The sequence below is a fragment of the Nyctereutes procyonoides genome, unplaced genomic scaffold, assembly GCF_905146905.1.
Source record: "Nyctereutes procyonoides isolate TBG_1078 unplaced genomic scaffold, NYPRO_anot_genome, whole genome shotgun sequence".
NCBI classification, from domain to species: domain Eukaryota; kingdom Metazoa; phylum Chordata; class Mammalia; order Carnivora; family Canidae; genus Nyctereutes; species Nyctereutes procyonoides.
In genome coordinates this window covers 44417042-44438339 of record NW_026575024.1, presented here as the reverse complement: position 1 = coordinate 44438339, position 21298 = coordinate 44417042, and the positions used below count along the sequence as shown (strand labels likewise).

Genomic DNA, 21298 nt, shown 5'->3' with positions numbered 1-21298 from the left:
TGGGTGCCCATGCTGCCTCATCCACCCACAGGGGGTCCCTAAGGTCCATCCTTTGCCTCAGAAATCCCAATTTGCTTTATTCGAACCCCCTTCTCCTCAGTGCACATGAACTCAAATTTCTTCTCTAGGCTGACTGTAGCTAGTGGTTCATAAAGTCCTAGTTTATACTAATGTGAATGACTAGTGAATCATCTGACATTCTTCCAGTTAAGTGCTACTTATTAACTCAACATGAGTCTCCAGTTGGAATTACAGGAAGGAAGGAGGGGTATTTTTGGCAAGCCATTCTCCTTTTTAGAAGATAAGATAAAGGAGAAAGAAGACTCTTTCCCATGTTAGTTCCTCTCTTGATACCTTTAACATCTGGGACAGTGGACTGTCAGCACTCCATCAGCTACACGTGAGAAGCTGCTCCTAAAAGTAGCAGGAGGAGTCTCTGCAACTTAAGGTCCTTACATACCTTGGTAATCATGGCTGACCCAAGACCCTGTCTTAAGGCCTGGAGAAACTTGCGGCTCCTTTCCCTGAATATCCCTCAGTCCATCCATGGTTGGTCCTGCCTCGCAGGGCTCAGCTAGAATTCATAGAGTCTGTCACTGTTGAATGTGAGGCCCACAAAAGAGAGAGCAGCTGTGGTATCCATCTCTCCTGCACACCCCCAGGGCCTCCTGGGGGGTCAGCAGTGTTGGGAGACTGAACTTTCCACCTGGCTGATCCTTCTCCCAGCTAACTAAATAGGAGTTCAAACTGACAGCCCCCAGGCCAAAGTCTGTGCTCAGCAGCATTTTCTTCCATCCTCACTGTACTTATTTTTTATTCATTTATTTTTTAAAAAGATTTTACTTATTCATGAGAGACAAAAAAGAGAGAGGCAGGGACACAAGCAGAGGGAGAAGCAGGCTCCCCGTGGTATCATGCCCTGACCCAAAGACAGATGATCAACCACTGAGCTACCCAAGCATCCCCTCACTGTACCTTTTAATTTGGGGTTCTCTCATATAAAAATCTGGATTTCTGGCCTCTCTTGAAAAATATCAGAGGACCTACATTCGTTCTTGTGGGTCAGCATCTGGTTGAAACTGAATAAGCAGCGTCCCCCTCCCGGCAGGGCCTGGTGCTCTCCAGTCAGTTGTTTTCCCACCAAAAAACTACCTGCCCAACACCACGTAGGCCCACTCCTTTCACATCACTCCTGTCATTCTGTCTGGCCCTGAAGGTTTCTGACTGACTAAATCATTTTCCTACATTGTTGTCTCTAAAATAGCTGGAGAACTCTGCATCCTGGTATTTACACCTTCAGATGACATCTCCTTGAGTGAAGGCTGGACTACCCGACGGGCTTCCACTGAGCAGAACACAGCAAAAGTGATGGGGCAGCACTCTCAAGATTAGGTGATAGACTCTAGCCATCATCTCTTTTGTCTTCTCCTGTGTCACTCGCCTTGGGGGAAGCCAGCACCCTCAGCCTGAGGCCAGCCCTGCAGAGAGGGATGGAGACCTGCCAGGTGGCTTGGAAGTAGGGTGCCCACTGTTCAAACAGTCTGATGAGAATGCAGCCTGGCCAACAACCTGACTGCAATCTCCTAGCAACCTAGCCCTGGAAGCACTCAGTTATACAAACTTAGATTCCTGACCTGCAGAAATGGTGAGATATAGATATTTGTTGCTTTAAGTCACTGAGGTTTGAGGCAATTAGTTACATAGCAACAGATAATGCAGCTTTCACATTCTGTTCTGAAGGTGATTTTCTGCTTACCATGGAAAGAAGCTAGAAAGACTATTATTATCCTGCGAAATTAGGCTCCATATATTTCACCTTAGTCTGGTGAACTTGGTGACAGACACACGTGCAAGGATTTTGTCAGCCTCTGGGAGGTGACTTTAGGTGTCAGAGCAGTATCCAAAACATCATCTTAAGGCTTTAACATTATGAAAAAGAGCTCAGAAATCAGTGCTATTAATACAGACACAATTCTTCAGTGAACGGGAAATTTTTCTTCTAAAGTATTTAAATCAATCAACTCAGAACAAGCTTTCCCATAGTTCTACAACCTCACTGAAGAAATTCACTCTTCAAGGTACAAATCCTGGTTGAAAAAAGCTGAGGACAGGGAAGAGGAAGGTTGTAGAAAGGTAGGAAATAGGCTGTTTCAGCAGAATAAGAAACACTATTTAAAACTTGAAAATAGGGATGCCTGGGTGGCTCCGTGGTTGAGCATCTGACTTCGGCTCAGGGCGTGATCCTGGGGTCCCGGGATCGAGTCCCACATCAGGCTCCCTGCATGCAGCCTGCTTCTCCCTCTGCCTGTGTCTGTCATTGTCTGTGTCTCTTGTGAATAAATAAATAAAATCTTTAAAAAAAGCCCTTGAAAATAAGGCAAAAAGGTGGGTGACGCATATCTTTTTTTTTGAGAAAGTGCTTAATGCTGTGAATTTTCCTCTGTTCTCTGCTTTAAGTGAATGCCATTGATTCTGACAGGTAGTGTTCTGATTTTTTTTTTTGGAAATTCTATAAATCCATTTTGTATTTCCCCTTTCACCCAAGAGTTTTTTATTAGAAAGTCTTAAAATTTCCAGGTGGAAAATTTGTTTTGGTTTTTGAGCATTATGCTTGGGTATTATTTAATAAAGTCATCTAAAGGTTATTTAATTATCTGGGGGGGTGTATCTGTGTTGATTTTGCTATGTGCTACTTAGGAAGGAATTGGGCACTGGGTGGTTACATGTCAGACTGGGGATTTCTGTTCAGGAAAAAAAAAGATTAGAAGATTAAAATTAAATAATAATAAAAATTAAATAATAAAAAAAGATAAAAAATGGTTAGAGTTTTATTGCTTGTAGGACTTTGACCAGTTTTGATTTTACCCAGTAAATTTATTACAAAAAGACTTTTTAAGTCAACTACAGATATAACACTTGTCAATGTGTTCTTTGGACCAGATTTATAGTGTTTTCTTGCTTTAATGCATGGGGTGAATAAAGCTTTGACAGATGATCATTCCACATATGAGTCTTGTTTTAACCTTCTGAAAATTATACAATGACATGATAGTCCTTCAAATCTACATCTCCCTCCTTGGCGTCTCCCTAATAACGGAAACTCAGAGTTACAAGTAAGTCTGGAGAAATATATGGTTGAGGGGGACCAGGGAAATTTATTTCATTCTGGATTTAAAAAAAAAAAAAGTTCCTTAAAGCAAGTGAGAAAGTACTGCAGCCCCAAAGGCAATATTTAATATCAGAAACGAATGGCCAGAATGTGCCGGAAAAACTACCCCATTAAACCACGAAACCCATTGCTTTTTGAAAACACAAATGGGAACTGCTGTCCACAATACAGTAAGTTTATGACATTCCTAGAAAGTCATGCCCCGAGGGACTGATCTGTTTCCTGGAGGGATCTGGAGCAGATGGTGAGAGATGCACGGGAGTATCCCAAAAAAGTCAAATGCTCTTCCAAAGAGGGGTCACTGTCCCCATGACCTCTCCAGAAGGAATTTCCTGGCAAATCTCACTAGAACAGACAGGAAGGGATCAGAGTGGATCTCCTGGGGGCGGGGCGGGGGGGGGGGCTGCTACCTAGGGTGGGATGCTTCAAGGGAAAGCACAACAACTGGAGGACAACTACAATTCCCTCCTTCCCATAGGTTAACGAGCTGCAGTTCAACCTCCCTGGGCCTCCGTTTAACCATCTGTAATAGGAAGCAGTTTAGACCAAATAACATGTAATTCTTCACCGGCCACACGTAGTGACTGAGCACTCAAAATGTGGCTAGTCTGAATCGAGAGGTGCTCAGTGTAAAATATATCCTGTGTTTCAAAGGCATGGTACCAAAAAAAAAAAAAGACTGTAAAATACCTGATTAATACTTTTATATTGATTACATATTTACATGATAATATTTTAGAGGTACTAAGTTAAATAAAATATAGTATTAAAATCATTTTCACTTTTTTTTTTTAAATGTGGCTACTAGAACACTTAGAAAGACCCCTGTAGCTGACTTTGTATTTCTATGGGACAGCACTGCTCTAAGGCCTCTCCAGGTATTAGTGTCCAGGAAAATAAAAGAGACACCAAATACTGACGTCAGCTCTGCTCTGCAATATTAGCATGAATAATTATCAATACGTCATCTACTCCGACAGAATCTCTAATCTCTGTTTTGTTTTTTCTGCAGTGCTTAGTCCTTTCGTGATTACAGACTGTGGCATGGTGCCTCCCTGGACGCCTAGCACGTGAGGTGATGATGTCTATTCACTGCTCAGCGCACAGGCTAGGAGACAAGGGCGTGGCGCTCATGCCTGTGGCTTGTGAGTGTTTACAGATCCACGGGAAGATATGTTTAATGAAATTACTGACTAAACTGTGATTTTGGCTCCATCCATTATTTTTCAAGCCCTTGCTCTCTGTCCGCTGCCACCCAACAGTGAATTGCTATCTTGGGCTGTGCATGCAAAGAAATGACTCTCCACATGAAGAATAGTCTGGAAACCTGAATGCTGGAAATCATGGACACCCAAGCTCTGTGGTTGTGGCAGCTCTGGATGATTAAAAATCTGCCTGCAGGGCAGCCCTGGTGGCTCGGTGGTTTAGTGCCGCCTTCAGCCCAGGGTGTGATCCTGGAGACCCGGGATCGAGTCCCACGTCGGGCTCCCAGCATGGAGCCTGTTTCTCCCTCTGCCTGTGTCTCTGCCTCTCTCTCTCTCTCTCTCTGATGAATAAATAAATAAAATCTTAAAAAAAAAATCTGCCTGCAGATGGAATTTTTGAAAAGAGAATAGTTTTTCAAATGCTGAGGAGGGATGGATACTTAGGGAGTTGGAGTGAACGTAATCGTCACCCCTGCTTTATCTGTTTTGTAGAGTCAGGTTTTAGCAATCAGATTTCTTCAGAGCTAGTCACACTCTATTCTCTGGTGCCAGAGAGCTCTCTCTTCTATGGCTTCTCTGGACTGTCTGAAAAGACGAACATGATGCACCTGTTATCCAAACTATTCCAAATGACCAAAAGAACACCTCTCAAACCTAGCCTCTGTTGTTGAGCAGGGCCCACGCAGCCTCCAGTTGGTTTGTGAGCCCACACTCAGGGCATCTCCCTACGAATGAGCACCTGGGAGGCACAAGACGGCAGGGTCTCTGTTGTCAAATGCATCTTCTTCCTGATCAGTTAACACAAACTGTTCCCCTGTTCCAGAGGCAAAGGGAGGCTGCGTAGCAATCACTGAGAAACAGAGAGCTCTACCAACTTGTGGTGCAGCACAGGCTCACCCAGGCATTCCTAGAAGAAATCGGACTGTCGATGGCAATACACACTGGTCCTCTTCTGCAATTGTCCTCTGCTGTAGAGGCTCCCTCTCAGGGTCAGGGACACAGTGTCAAAAGGACAGAGCAAATTGCTCATGGCAGAAGTCAAGTTATGAATGGAAGTTTACTTCCTGGTACTACAGCTAGGCCTTCTGCCACAATTTTATCTTCAGACACACACACACACACACACACACACACACACACACACACACACAAAAGGGTAGACGCCAACTCAGACCATGTGAGTTCCTTTGGATAAAGTGCATTTATGTCAGCCTGGAAGGGTAGTTGGGAGCCCAGCAGGGAGAGGTGGAAAGAGAGGGGGAGGAGGAGGGATGGGCAAAGCCTGGAGTCTGGGCATCGGCAGGTTTGGACCACAGGAACAGACCCAAGATGCCACAGGGGCAGGACTGGTGGCAGAAGAAGGTGGAAGCATAGCTAGAAGATCTTGAATGTCAATGTGGATGAATGGAATAGTTTGGAAACAAATAAATACGTTTGGTGGTACTGCAGATAGATTACGAGCATCATCTGTGTGATTCCGCATGAACTGTAACCACCAGACATTGTCAACCACCCTACAATGCTCAATCTTTGGTAGCCAACCAAATCATTATAATATTAAGCATATTATGAGTCATAAGAGAAAATAATGCTTCGTATGAGAAGCAAATGGGGCTCTGGAATATGTAACCCAATGTGATGTTCCAGAGAAATCTTTTCTGAGAAAATGGCCTTTGGTTTGAAAGCTGAGGTTGACTCCATGGGGAGGTGGGGTAGACTTAAATTTTGGAATGACTCTCTTATGCTATTGCCATGCTGATCTTCACATTTACTAGAGATGTCCTATGAACAGATAGGACACTTTCAAGAAGTGTGAGCATACTTGGTTTCATTCTTGAGTCACAGCTGAATTTCACATGCATATTATCCATTTCTTGGTGATTAGGGCTCATTTAATTCTGTGTAAAGTGCAGATAATTGGAAAACAACCACCAGACCTCTTTTTCATCATTATCTTCCCCTAATTTGTGTTCTTAAACCAGAGTTGCTAACCACTGGTGGCAAGCTTTGATTTGTGGTTTCCTGTCTATCGTGGCTCACGGAAATGACTCAGATAAGTTGCAAGACACAAGGGTGCCTTACCTCACCTTCTGAGATAATATGGAGTCAACTTCATCTCTCAAATCAAAGGACACTTCTTCAGGGAAGATTTATCTGGAATATTCTCAGAGGTACATATTCTTTTACTTCTCACATGAAGCATTGCTGTCTCTTTTGATATTATTATGTGTTTAGCATTGTGATTATTTGATCAAGGCATTTATTTTTCATTTACCAGACTGAAAGCTCCATGGAATCAGGGATGACTTCTGGTTGAAATTTCCCTAGTGACTAGTACAGAGCCTGGCTGATCTCAGGTGCTTGATAAATGTGAATCGAAATGAAGCATGACAAGTGAAAGAAGAGCCAGTGGGTGCCAGAAGTTGCTGAGCAACAAACCATCCCAGCAAACTGATCTCTATGTTAGCATTTTTAAGATGAACCTCCAGAGTCAGCATTAAATGTCCAAAGGGCAGCTGACTTCATCCTTACTGATAACTACATGCCTAAATTATGAAATCATCAATAATAACTAACAATATTTATTTACTTATTATAATAACTAATAATAATAGTATCCTATCATTAATGATAGAATAGCCATAGTAAAGAATAACAATGTCTATGGCCAACATGCACATGAGAAAATGCTCTGCATCACTTGCCATCAGGGAAATACAAATCAAAACCACAATGAGATACCACCTCACACCAGTGAGAATGGGGAACATTAACAAGGCAGGAAACCACAAATGTTGGAGAGGATGCGGAGAAATGGGAACCCTCTTACACTGTTGGTGGGAATGTGAACTGGTGCAGCCACTCTGGAAAACTGTGTGGAGGTTCCTCAAAGAGTTAAAAACAGACCTGCCCTACGACCCAGCAATTGCACTGTTAGGGATTTACCCCAAAGATTCAGATGCAATGAAACGCCGGGACACCTGCACCCCGATGTTTCTAGCAGCCATGTCCACAATAGCCAAACTGTGGAAGGAGCCTCGGGGTCCATCGAAAGATGAATGGATAAAGAAGATGTGGTTTATGTATACAATGGAATATTCCTCAGCCATTAGAAACGACAAATACCCACCATTTGCTTCGATGTGGATGGAACTGGAGGGTATTATGCTGAGTGAAGTAAGTCAATCGGAGAAAGACAAACAGTGTATGTTCTCATTCATTTGGGGAATATAAATAATAGTGAAAGGGAATATAAGGGAAGGGAGAAGAAATGTGTGGGAAATATCAGAAAGGGAGACAGAACATAAAGACTCCTAACTCTGGGAAATGAACTGGGGTGGTGGAAGGGGAGGAGGGCGGGGGGTGGGGGTGAATGGGTGACGGGCACTGAGGGGGACACTTGACGGGATGAGCACTGGGTGTTATTCTGTATGTTGGTAAATTGAACACCAATAAAAATTAATTTATTAAAAAAAGAATAACAATGTCTAGAAAGAAAAGAAGTACAAAGTAACTATACCATTTACTTGGAATATGTAACTTAAGCAAACTAAACAATTTAAGCACTGGGTAAAAAAAAAAAAAAAAAAAAGGAGAAAGACAACACCAAGTCCAGTAGTACAAGCCATGTTGCCAGCCATTTCCTCAAGGGCATTTGATTCAAGGAAGATGAAACAGGACTTGTTCTCAAGGGAGTCAGGCAGGCCTCTCACCTCTTGCCTGATTGATTCTTTCACAGGACGTAGCCCAAAAATATAAGTTAACTGTTTTACCTGCTGTCCAATGGGGGGAAAAAAAGAATTGAATTAAAGTTTTCCCCAGAACTGCAGGACACACTGGCTACCATGGACTTAACAGGTAATATTGAGTCCAATGTAGACCCTCTCTCAGGAATTTTCAAAGGCGATTTTGATCATACTCAATTTTCTCCTTTGGTTTTGACTATAAAATCCAACTGCTATGTAAGATTTCAGGCCCACCGTACTTCCTGAGCAAAGTGTGGTAGTTACCGAACAGCCAATAGTTATGCTGATGTAGACAGTGCTTTAGGTTAAGGAATGGGGTGGGCTTGTCCCTTCTACCAGGATGAAATAAGTACCTACACATATGGGATTCAGGAACTGGAGATGAATCAGGAGCCTGGTGGTTTTAATAGCTGGTCTACAGGGGACCTGAAGAGCTTCTCGTCTGGCTCAAATGGGTGGATGATGTACAGGTTTGATTCAAACTTGAGTAAACGGATCAAGAATGGAGACTGATAAGTCCACATCACAAAACTATGAGGATGAATAATTGAGACCATCTGTGTTAACATAACTATTTCTTCCAGGATATTCTTGCCCAGGATGTTAAGGCTTTAAACCAATAAATCACTTTGCTGTTTGCTGCAGGAAATTCCTATAAAACAATTTGTCCTGGCAAACACTATGCTCACCTGGGAAAAGCCTGCTTATCAAACAATAGTTAACTCACCAAGGCTCTATTCAAGACCAGTTTCTTGCTGCATCCACCAATCCTGAACTATGATGTCACATACTCTGCTGAAATCTAATCATTTCTCTCTTGAAAAATGCAGCTCAAAGGGTTAGCATCCAGACCCATAGACCCTATAAAGATGCCTCCTGTGCTCCCACTTGCACCCCAGTGGGACTGTATTGTGGTAATGTCTGTCATTACTGTAGTCAGCTTATTGAATTTAGCTTTACTATATCAACAGGCTCTTCTGATGGGTTTTTTTTTTTAGTCCAAAATTGATGCAATAAATCAGGTTTAGTCTTTTGCAAATGAGAAGCATATAAATGCAAGTTAATACAAACTTACAACTCATCAGGATGGAATAATCAGTAAACATTGTCAGTTTTCCTCATTAACTAAAAGGCTTCTATATCATTTCTCCTTTGAGGAAAAAGGTCTGGTGTTTGAACACCTGCCTATGACAGATGTCAAATGTACCTTTTACCTCCATTTTGTAGTCATTTACATGATTCTGTGTTTACCAAATTTTGTACAATGAGTATGCATTACTTTAAGGGTGAAAGGATACAAAGTAAAAGCCATAAAGAGGAAATGAATGCCCAAGTGCAAATTTGAAATGACCGCCAAGTCTTAATTTACAACATACACACAGAGTACATCAAACACCCACTTAGAATCTTATCTCACTCACTAAGCTAGCAAGGTGCTTTAACCCCTTAACATCAATATGCAAATTGGAAAGTGGTACAGTTTTAATCATGCTGCTTTTGGTTCTCTCTTGCCTGATCACAAGAAGCCCCTTGGTATTTGATAAAATACACCAGCTAATAACGTTCAATCAGTCTAGGGTGAGACCCAGGAATCTGTTTTACTGTTGTTATTTTGTAATGAGGACTTAAGTGACTCATACAATCAAGCAGAGTGTAAAACACACTTGCCTATAGCACCAATTCACTGGAATGCAAATTTCGGCTTCTATCATAAAACCATCCAGCAGCAAAAGAACAGCTGAGCAGTTGACAAAGATCGCCTTGATTGTTTTACACAGGGTGGCATCTTGCAGCTCTGGGTCCTGGGCCTATCTTGGAAGCACTAAGTCACAAAACCTCCAACCTACTGTAAACTATAAAACCCCATAACAGCTCGCAGCTGGGCTCAGGCAAGCTCCCACCGCTGCCCCTCCCCCCCAGAGCTGGCTCAGAGCAGGCTTCCCTCCACTCCACAGCTCCCCATGCAGCCCTGCAAAGTGAGTGAATCTGCCCATTAGCAATCCCAATCAAGGCTTCCTTTTACCTTAAAGAAACTTCCACGCTTGTCCAGACCGCGGGCGCCCATGGTCCAAGCTGACATCTCCCCCAGCGACACTCTACTGCACGCCCGGGACTCCTGAAGGTAGAGACATTATTAATGGTTAGTCCAGCCTGTAGGAAATTCCTTTCTAAGCCACAGAACACTCACAACAACGGTCCTGCCAAGATCTTTTTCCGTCAACAACACAGTGCCATTTATTTCCCACCAAAGCCCTTCCATCCCCTTTCAGGCTGATTTCCTGCCCCAGACAGCACAGTCCCTAGCCTGCGCCCCACCTCGCTGCCCCACCTCCCGCTCCTCAGCTGACGCACAAGGTCTCTAGCACTGCGGAAAGTATAATGATTGCTTTGTGTGTTTGCTTGACCTCACGCTCGAGTCCTAAAGGGACTGATATTAGATGTCACCGTAATCTGCTCTGAAGCTTATGGACTTAATGTGGCTCAACACAGAGGGACGGCAGAAGAATGAGGCCCTGCATGTCCCAGGAAATCCTGCTGGAACGGGATGAGGTCATCATCAGCTCTGCTAGCCCTCTCCCCCAGGCAAGGTCAACATAAGGGCACTGGGAAGAAATCCCTTTATTTTCTCCTTAGAAATCAGAGATGGGGATGAAATCCTGTTGTCCCCATTGACAGAGATGAGTCTGCGTAAGGAAGAGCCCCGAAACAGCTCCATGATAACCCAAGGTGGGGGGCAGGGCACTTTGGAATGCACAGAAAAATGTAAAGGCATGATATGATTCTGAATCATAACTGTGGCCATTTCAGCTTGGAATTTCCCTCACTTGAGCATCAAAACCCAATAATCCTCCCTCTTGGCTACAAAGCCTTCAGTGTCCACGTCTAAGTAAAATACATACACACCCAGGCAGCTGGCCGCATCCCAGGCAGTGTGCATCGAGGACCTAGGTAGCATTCCTGAACCTTCCTTACCCAGGGCGACTGGGCCAGGAACAAAACTGTTTTCCCACTCATGATCTCTTCCGCTCACCACAACATGCCCACAATAAAGCTCGTCCTGATTATGACCAACACGGTTTAAGGACAGTAAAGTGAAAACATGTCACACCACATCAAGGAATATTAAAAGGGGTTCAACTGCGGGGGTGGGGGTGGGGGTGGGGAGGCACCAAAGCCACCGTTGCTGCTGCCAGTTTGCTAAAGCTGTCTCATTATGCGCTAGGAGACAGGGAGCCAGCAGCTCCAAGGGACTTGTCAACAAGTGTTAAAGTGTAATTACTTAGCAGAGAACTACATGTGCATTAGGGAGCAATGCTCTTTGGAAAGAGGCTCATTTTGGCCCTAAGATTGGCCTCTGTGTTCCCATCCACAGTGGGCTCCACTGATCTGTGGAATCCCATCTAGGGAGATAATAATGCAGTGCACACCCATCCCTCTTTCCTGAACCTTCACCTATATTAGTGAAGGTTCAGTCACTTTAAAGGTTTGGAGGTGCCTTCCCTGTGTTTCTCTCCACTTGCTATCCCTCTGGGATGAAGGCCAACACTCTAAAGCCTCCTGAGAAGACTGGTGAGCTTTCCTTTGCAATTCTGCTGACCTCAGAGCATTAGGTTCTCGGACTCAGCAGCTGAATGCAGCCCCAGCTCCCAGGCCTTTGAAGTTCATCGCATATTAGCAAAATCCACAGATTGGAGCGACTCCAGAAGGAAAACATAGTGCTGTGTTCAGAACCAAGAGGGGAATAGGAGCCACACTGTAACCTTGGGGAGCAAATGATTAACTTTCCATGTGGAAGCACACACATCAACAAAGGACGCCTCTCAAAACCAAGCCTCATATGTAATTCTTTTCCTTTCAGGCATTTTCTCGGCAAAGGATTTGACATCGTACAGCAGGGGAGGAGCTGCCTGGCCAGAGCCAAGATTTCATTCCTCATCCAGGCCTAAGTCTCTTTGTTCTGTTCCGAAGATTTCCACAAACCCCTTCTGATGAGCCATGACAGGCAGGGAATTTTGCCTATAGAGACGGAGCAGCTTGGATTCCAGAAGTTTACCAGTTTAATTAGCTTGCCTGAAAATTGCGTGCCCGCGCTTCAACCTCCGATGGTCCTCGGTGGAACATCCAGTTTGGATTCCGTGCATGCGAAGCAGATAGACCCATCGCATTTCTTCAAGAAAACGCAGGCTGCCTCCCTCCTTCAAAGGGCTGCTCTAGGAGGGAGGTGACAGCAGGCAACAAGAGCAGGTGGCCAAGCGCAACAGTGGGTCCTTCCCGTTAAATAAAATCTAAGCAGACAGTGCTTTCCTGATTGTTCTCATTGAAAAAAATTAATAAAAAAAAACTCTCAAGGACCCCAAAGAAGTTCTGGTGTAAGGTCCTTCCTGTTGTAGCCTCAGTTTCCTTCCTAAACCATAACCTCTAATGTGTTAACTCAACATGGATAGAAATTGAAGCTAACTTAAAGGGATAACTTCTTTCTATTCATGGTTCCACACCCCTCTCTGCCCGGAGGTATTACACCAGCAATTTGGTCCTAAAACCATCCCAGTAACAGGCTAGACAGAGAAACCAAAAGGGGGGGGCAGTAGTTTTAAGAGGTTGTAAAATTCCTCCAGATTTATATGTTGGGAGCTTGCTCCTTTCCTGGTAAAGTGGATTCTTGAAAAATGAGCCTACTGTGTCCATCCAGTGGATCTTCCCAGATGCTAGCTTTAGCTAGCAAAAAACAAAACAAAACAAAACTTCCCCAAAACAACAAAAAGTAAGTGTGGGGGGGGAAGCCCTAATGGGACACTGTAAACATTTGGGAGCTGCCAAGCCTTTTCAATAACACCACGGAAGGAATGTAAACGAAGCGAGTGGCTCCAGAAAGCTAAAGGACAAAGGCAGGAAGTGAATATCCCTCCCAGAAAACACCAGCCTCCAGCACTTGAGAGTAAACCTTGCTGTGGCTTTTCGTGTGGCCCCAGGAGCCACTGCTGATGTGAAGGTCTGTCCTGAATTTTCAGCATAAAGGACTCACTGAGCGACCTGGCCAGGCCTGGTCGGGCTGTGGAGCCCATTCTACCGAGAGTCCCCGAGGACGGCCACTGAGGCCCCGCCGCCCAGACCCTGGCTGCAGGCTGGCCACAGGGAGACAGACGGACACGTAGTTGCTAGCTTTCAGGTCACTAATCAGCGGGGCTGGGCTGAGACCCTGGCACTCTTGCAGCTTTTGCGATACTGGGCCACAGGCCAGATCTTGGCAAGACAGGAGGGACGGTGGTGTAGCCACCTTCCTCCCGTGCCCGCCTCTCCCCCCTCCATTTATTTAGTCAAACCACCCTTCCTCCTTATTGGCCTCAGGTCACAAGTGCAGACCCACAGGAGAAGCAGAAGGACACTTGCACTGGCATCCACTACTCACAATTAGAAGAGGCTTCACCTATTCAAGGCATGGGTTTGCAACGCCGAGCCACTCTGACAGGTGGCCGCAAAAGCCTTCTAATCACTACCTTTCTTCTTCTCCTTCCTAGCAGCTGCATGAGACGAGGCAAAGTGGACTTCAGCTCTTGGTAAACAGATCTCGTTATTATAATTATTTTACAGCCATACTGACTGAAGAAGGATAAAGTGACTCACCCCTGGGGATCCGTCAAGTCAAGGCCAATCCCGAGAAGTGCACATCACCTTTCTGCCCGGTTCCTTAAGTGGCTCTGATGACGGCAGGTCTGCCTTGTGAATGCTTTTCGTCGTTACTAAGAGGTAGAAGCCAGTGGGACGGCTCTGTGTCTGGATCCAAGGAAGGTCTCTGAATATTTCCATAATTATCTTTGTATTACCACGGATTTTACAAGCTGGACAGAAAAACTCTATTCCAGGCTCTGGGTTGACCAATCAAATTACGTGAATTTTTTTTCAACCTATGTGAATTTTTTAAAAAATGTTTTTCCTTTAAGCATTTTTTTCCCTTGTATCACTGTCCAGCACTGATTTTCCCTCAGTTGACAGTCAAACTTTTTTATTAAACAGTTTTAAGATTATGATTTTTTTCATCGAAAAGGGAAACTAGTTTGTGAGAAGAAATCAGAAGCAAAATACTGTACTCCCCATCCTCTTACTAATCACTGTATTTTTATCCTTTCATTTTTAAAAAAGATTTATTTATTTATTTGAGAGAGAGAGAGAGAGAGCACACAAGCACGGGGGGTGGAGGGGAGCAGAGGGAGAGGGGGACAGAGAAATCTCAAAGCAGATTCCCCTCTCAGCACGGAGCCCAATGCAGAGCTCAATCTCAGGACCCTGAGATCATGACCTGAGACAAAATCAAGGGTTGGATGCTTAACTGACTGAGTCACCCAGGTACTCCTAATAACTGTGTTTTTAAATAAAATGGGGGGGGGGCAATGTTCAATACCTCAATTTTCCCAAAAGTAGCCAAGCATCATAAAATAATTTTCTCTTTCTTTCTTTCTTTCTTTCTTTCTTTCTTTCTTTCTTTCTTTCTTTCTTTCTTTTTCTTTCTTTCTTTTCTTTCTTTCTTTTGTTTTTTCTTTCTTTTCTTTCTTTTTTTTTTTTTTTTTTAGCAAGGTACATTTCTGTCACTTGTAAGACCAGCCTGACAATGAGACTAATTTCACTGAAGGTCAAGCCCTTCCATCCTTGGAAAACTGGTGCCTCACAGAGCCTCTCGCAATATCCACACTGCATTAGTTTTGCTGGTGCTCACATGGTCAAGGTGTGGACACTTGCACCAATGGCAATGCATGCCACCTTGGGCAATAGGTGGGCAGCTCAACTGCCAAGAAATTCCTGCCTGCCTTTCTTGGATGGGAAACTGCCTTTCTCACCTTCTACCCAAGGCCCTCATTTGACCCCCTGGACCATTCAAGAATTAGCTTCCTGGCTCTCCCTCTTCCATATCCCTGTAGACATCCCTATCACTCCAATGAGTGACTGCTTCTCTTGAGCATAGCTCACCTATTGAATTGAGTCTACACTGCAGATTTAATGGACTGAGTAATACACTTAAAAAAGTAAGTTTGAATTAGCTGTCTCTAGAGACCCTGAGTCAACAACTCATGTCCAATAATTTATTAGAAGTGTCTTCAAGAGGGATCCCTGGGTGGCACAGCGGTTTGGCGCCTGCCTTTGGCCCAGGGCGTGATCCTGGAGACCCGGGATCGAATCTCATATCGGGCTCCCGGTGCATGGAGCCTGCTTCTCCCTCTGCCTGTGTCTCTGCCTCTCTCTCTCTCTCTCTCTCTGACTATCATAAATAAATAAATTAAAAAAAATAAAAATAAAAGTGTCTTCAAGAAACACTAGGTGGGGGAGGGGAAGTGACATGGGGAAGAAGAGCAGCCAATACAAAGTGCATGACCAAGCATGCAGCCACTGGGCAACTGGACTCCAACTCTTCTGGGGAACACTGGAAACCCGTATGGACCATGCCTCAGAGTAGTCTCAACTGAGGGACAAGGCTGCTGAGGAGATGACCAAATGTGCCCAGTCACTGGTTGAAAGCTGCTCCTAGGAGGTCTTAATTCACCAGCATTTCCTCCATGCCCCTAGTGTGGGTAAAATGGGCTCTAGTGGCCAAAGAGAGCCCTTAGGCAAAGTTGGCAGTTGGAAATCAGGCCAGCATGCATGGAAATGTTACATACCCAAGGGATATGGGAAGAGCTTGACAGTGGCTGCTACAACTGGCAACTTTAAAAAAATCAGGACATTATGCATAAAATGTAGATATGTAGCTTCTCTGGTCACACTGAGCTGTCATTCAGCATGGCCACAACTGGCTGACTCTGAGAGTTCTCTTTAGATGGGACAGAAGCTCTTTTAGTTCACACTGCCTCTGCTCCCCTCATTCAGATGCCCTGTCCCACCCAGCCACACCCCTTGTAGAGCACCTGCCTTGCCCATGTTGTACCTGATAAGCATTGTGAGTGATTCTGTTCACCCCATCCCCTCAGATGATTGGGCTGGCAATGTTACAACTGTCCCCGGCTACTATTTCATTGGCTGTTCTCGGATGAAGTAGAATCTTCTGTTGAAGATTTTGAGCTGAGAGTCATAGGGCAGGTGCTTATGCTTGAAAGTTGGATTTGGATCCATATGCCTACTTGATTTATGGAGAGCATATATCCTGAATGAGCAGATACGCAGGGCTACTGGTTCACAGTGGGCCAGGAAGGGAGAATGCATATGTGCAACTGAGAATCTTGACCTAAGGCCATTGGCCTTATAATTCCCACCAGGCCTGGCAGTGCCAAGGTTCTTATATCTTGACAATAAATGCTCCCTTTTCTTGAGTACTTTGAGTGGATTTATATTCCTTTTCATCAAATATACTGGACCAGAATAGCTTCAGAAAGATAACCATGAGTTTTCAGATGAAATGTTTTCATCATCTTATCAAATATTTTATTTATTTATTTGAAAAGATTTTATTTGTTTATTATGAGACACACACACGGGGCGGGGAGGGGCAGAGACAGGCAGAGGGAGAAGCAGGCTCCATGCAGGGAGCCCAATGTGGGACTTGATCCCGGGACTCCAGGATCACACCCTGAGCCGGAAGGCAGACGCTTAACCGCTGAGCCATCCAGGCATCCCATTATCAAATATTTCATCCAAAGATCTTGGAATAAAGTAAGGCACACACTGATAAAGAAAAAGTCCTATCAACAACAAAAACAAAAACAAAAAAAAAGAAAAAGAAAAAGAAAAAGAAAAAGAAAAAGAAAAAGTCCTATCAAATCAGATAAGAACTTGCTGGTGTCACCTCTGGTGGGGACATTTTAGGTAAACACAGGACAAGGAAGCCTTTGAACCATCGAAGGGAAGATGCTTCAATTTGGGGGTGAAAACAAACAAAAGGCACATTTCAACTTTTTATACCAACACTCCAAGGCTGAATGGAGGCTTTGTCATGTGTTTACCTCTCTCTTTTATTTTATTTATTTATGTATTTATGCATGTATGTATTTATTTATTTATAGAGAGGGAAGAGGGGCAGAGGGAGAGAGAGAATCTTAAGCAGGCTCCATGCCCAGGGCAGAGCTGGATGTGGGGGCTCAAATTCATGACTCCAAGATCATGACCTAAGCCAAATGAAGAATCGGAGGACGCTTAACCGATTGAGACCTCAGGGGCCCCTACCTCTCTCTTTTCAAAAATTTAAGTTCCTGAGTTGAATGAAATGGAATTGATTCAGCTTCTCTAATCATGAAACAGTTGTGGATTGTTGTAAAGATGTTTTTACCCTGTTATTTTAATCTGGTCTTTGTGTCTTCAAGGACATTTTAACTCAATGCTTAACAAGCACAAATATTTCCACCGGAATTGGAATGACCAATATTGACCATTTCCATGGAGAAAATATTTTCCATTAAGCCATCTTAAGTCCTTGGTCAGTTTTTTACACAGTTAAAATGTTTAAAGCTTTCTTCAATTCTTTTTAATTTTGCACCTTTCTTCTTTTCTGATGTAAGAATTTAAAGCTACAAATATTCTGTTTCATTACAAAGATTTATAGTCTTAGTTTTTATGCATTGATCTATGATCCACCTCAAATTAATTTTTGTGTATGGTGGGAGGTAGGGGGTTGGGAGTCTTTACTTTTCCACATGGTTATCCATTTAATTTTGATTTTAAGGAAAATGGTTTTTAGGGATGAATTCTGCTCTTTGTAAACTTTATTTTTTTTAATTTTTATTTATTTATGATAGTCACAGAGAGAGAGAGAGAGAGAGAGAGAGAGAGAGGCAGAGACATAGGCAGAGGGAGAAGCAGGCTCCATGCACTGGGAGCCCAAGTGGGATTCGATCCCGGGTCTCCAGGATCGCGCCCTGGGCCAAAGGCAGTTGCTAAACCGCTGCGCCACCCAGGGTTCCCTCTAAACTTTATATTAAAGATGTGATTGAGCAAAAAGAATTTTGTCTTCATGAAACTGAAACTCTACTGCTTAACATTCCTGCCCCATAAGGTGGGGGCACCTTATGATTATAATTATGAAAAATTATTTTCATAATTTTTATCAAGTTCCAATTTCCCTGGGTTAAAGTTTGAATACACATTTTGCAAGATTATTCAATGAGTCCGCACATTTTTATAAAATAACAAATATGACTTGCATAGTTTAAACTCTTGTAAGGTTTTCTCCTACCAGTGTAATTTTTCTCAGACCAAGGTTTATTTCACTTCCCCAAATTCCAAACAAATGCAATTCATAAGTCAGGTTTGGATCTATCACAAATGATGTTCAGTGCCGCTTCACCTATTTCATTATGAATTGGTTACAGTACTGGATACTTTGTATTTCTTAGATAATCAGTGAGAAAAGTGGAAGCAATTCTCCTTTGAACTTGTGGAATACTCTCTTGCTCAGCAATAGACTACTGTAATTCCAATCTCAATGTTCTTTATACTTCTAATTTGTTTTGTTTACTAACAGCCTCTGCCATTAGTGGATCACAGAGTAAAGAACATACACACAATCTCAATGGTTACATAAAAAATGTCTTTAAGAAAGCAAGGCTCATGTTAAGTATTCTTGCCACAATAAAATAAAATAGTCCTAGATTAAAATGTCACGACAACCACCACTGAAGGACAAAAAGAAGGACATCGTCCCTATAGATTAAACTAGCCCCCGGGGCACATAATGCCTAGAATTTCCTGTCCTGACTTGCTTCTCTTTCCTTCATTTGGATCCTGTACATATTGATGTCTTTCCAAACTTTCCATTTCACTGTGAGGACACCTACCTGCCCCTTTAATCAGGGAATGTGCTGAAAAATGCTTAACAATTGATTTTTGGGGGGATTAAAAGCCCCCAGCTTTAGCATTAGCCTATTTTATGGGGTAAATACTCTCATCACGGCCAATCTCAAGTCACCACCGAACATCAACAAACTTGCAAAGTTCATGAAAATCAGACAATCAGCTCTACTGAGCAGGGAGATGTGACTCCTTGGCCATTCTAAACCCCGTGGTCTCTGAAGAGGTTGCTTTCATTTGATTCTTCATACACTGAGGTAATAAAAGAGAGCAAAGCAAGAAACTAGATCTCTAGACTGAAATGAAACTACAATATTCATTCCTAGTAAGACATGAGACATCTCTGGCTGTCATCTCAACCACGGTGAGTGATCCCATCAGGAAAACCTGACGGAAGCTGTATGTTTAGGCTGTTATTTTAGACTTAACAGGCTCTGTTTCTTTACACGTTGGAGAAGAGGAGAAGAAAAGATCTTCCCTCAGCCAACCAGACATTGGGGGTCCCATCTGCTTTATTCAGTATAGTATCTCTAATACATGACACAGTGACTGGCATGTATATGCTCAGTTTCTTGGACAAGTAAGTGCATGAGATTTTACAGAGAAGCCATCAAGGCTGAAAGGAAGGGTTTATAAGAAATGGCTCCATCAAGAGCATAAATGATAAGATGAACTGTAACTCCAAGAATGACAAGATAAGCTCAAACACCATGCTGTCAACCCACATAACACACTGAAATAAATCCTTCCTCATGCTACTTTGGAACACAAGGATGTTGGTTTAGGCAACCCATATGTTCTCTCTGTTGTTGGATTTTTCCACCAGAGTCTATGACATGGAGGCCTTTCCTTTCTATCACACACAGACCCACTTTGTTCTTTGCAATTTGCTATCCAATCATGTTTCTCAACTTTTTCATTTTGTGCACAGATCAAGATTCTAGAGTGGATAGTGGAGGCACTGAGCTATTGATTGTGTCTGGGCTCTGTTGCCTCCTAATGGGATGCTAGGTGGGCATGAATATTGCGGGGCCTGCCTGGGTTAAGAAGACAAATGGAGGGTCATAGGCTCGCAGGCTCACATACTATATGTCTGAATCTTTAAAAATTATAAATAAAGACTACAAACTGTTAACTAAAATGCATTCTATCCTCCCGTCAAGACAAATGTCCTTTATAAGGACTTGGAAGGTCAGGCTTCGATTTGAAATTTTCAGACTTTTCAGTGTTCTGTACTGATTGTGGGGACATGGGGCAAACCTGAACCTACCCCAGAAGGCTACCCTTCTCTTCTGACAGCTCTGTGGACAACCCAGCTTTCCTGTCTATGCTGAATTCCCTGTCCAAACTTCCAACCTGTGCAGGTTGTGCCACAAGGCTTGGAGCATGCAGGCAGGGATTCCAGAGTGCTGTGCATCTAGAGCAAGAAGGGAAGGGAGATGTAGGCTCCAAGCTGGCATAACCCTTGATGCCACAGGGAGTGATGAAGCTGGAGTGAAACAAAATGCATAGCTCAGGACAGAGGCCCCTCTTGCCCAGGTCTTGGGCATGTTGGATCATGTTAGGACCAATGAGAAAATAGACACAGTCCACTATTGGTTTGATCTTTGCCCACGCTCACCTGACCTTGGTTTGCAGAAGTGTAAGGTTCAGTGCCAAGTGGCCCTACTTACACCCTGGTGGCACTTGGGAAGAGAGACAGGCTTGTATTCACAGCCCTAAGGCTTCCTAATTCCTTTCTAGCTCTTAATTTCAGTTTAAGAGGTTACACTCCCTCCTTAAAAGCATCCTGGCTGTTATACTCCTTCCTCCACCTTCTCTCTCCCTTTGGCTAATTCTAAAATACTATAGCCCCTCACTATGGGTCTACCACCTCAGGGTCCTCCACCAATCCTGTCTCAGTTCTAAACCAGCTGCCTTTCCCCTGCCAGCATCGTCATCTTGGAGGTCCAAACGTACCCAGTAGGTATTGAAAAATACTTCAGCCTTGTGCCTGAGATCAATCCTCCAAATGCACACTTGTTTTGGGCTGTGTATATTTGGGGATATATTATGACCTTCTACAATCAGTTTCTCCTGACCCTGGGTTATTGCAGATGATAGGAAACTGGATAACATGCCTGAGAATCCCCCCAAAGCTGATTATCTTGGCAAAACAAGACCTCCCTCTCTGGCTGTAATAGGTCTCCAGCAAAAACGAAGAGTGGAGGTTAATGCTTTTATCTCCCTGAAGACCTTCCCCTCTTGCTCTTCTCTAGATGGCTAAAAGCCTTTGTGTGAAAGCCAGGAGAGAGAGAGTTCATGTCTGCTTCAGTACTGAGCCAAGCTATCTCCCTCTCTGTCTCCACTGGCCTCACCCAAGTGGTGGGGTCCAGACATAACATAGCTAATGCCCATGACTCTGGGGACAGTGG

General features: G+C 43.7%; 1 protein-coding gene across 4 annotated transcripts in view; it reads right to left on the bottom strand.

Annotated features, from left to right (window-relative positions):
• Positions 1-21298, bottom strand: part of RIN2 (Ras and Rab interactor 2) — a 213502-nt gene that overhangs the window by 97061 nt on the left and 95143 nt on the right. For 3 of the 4 annotated variants that reach the window (XM_055344961.1, XM_055344968.1, XM_055345003.1), the window contains exon 3: positions 10144-10236. In XM_055344961.1, coding sequence (XP_055200936.1) covers positions 10144-10236 — 93 coding nt within the window. Of the gene's footprint in view, positions 1-10143; positions 10364-21298 lie in introns of those variants that run through there. The other variant, XM_055344975.1, reaches the window with a different exon arrangement.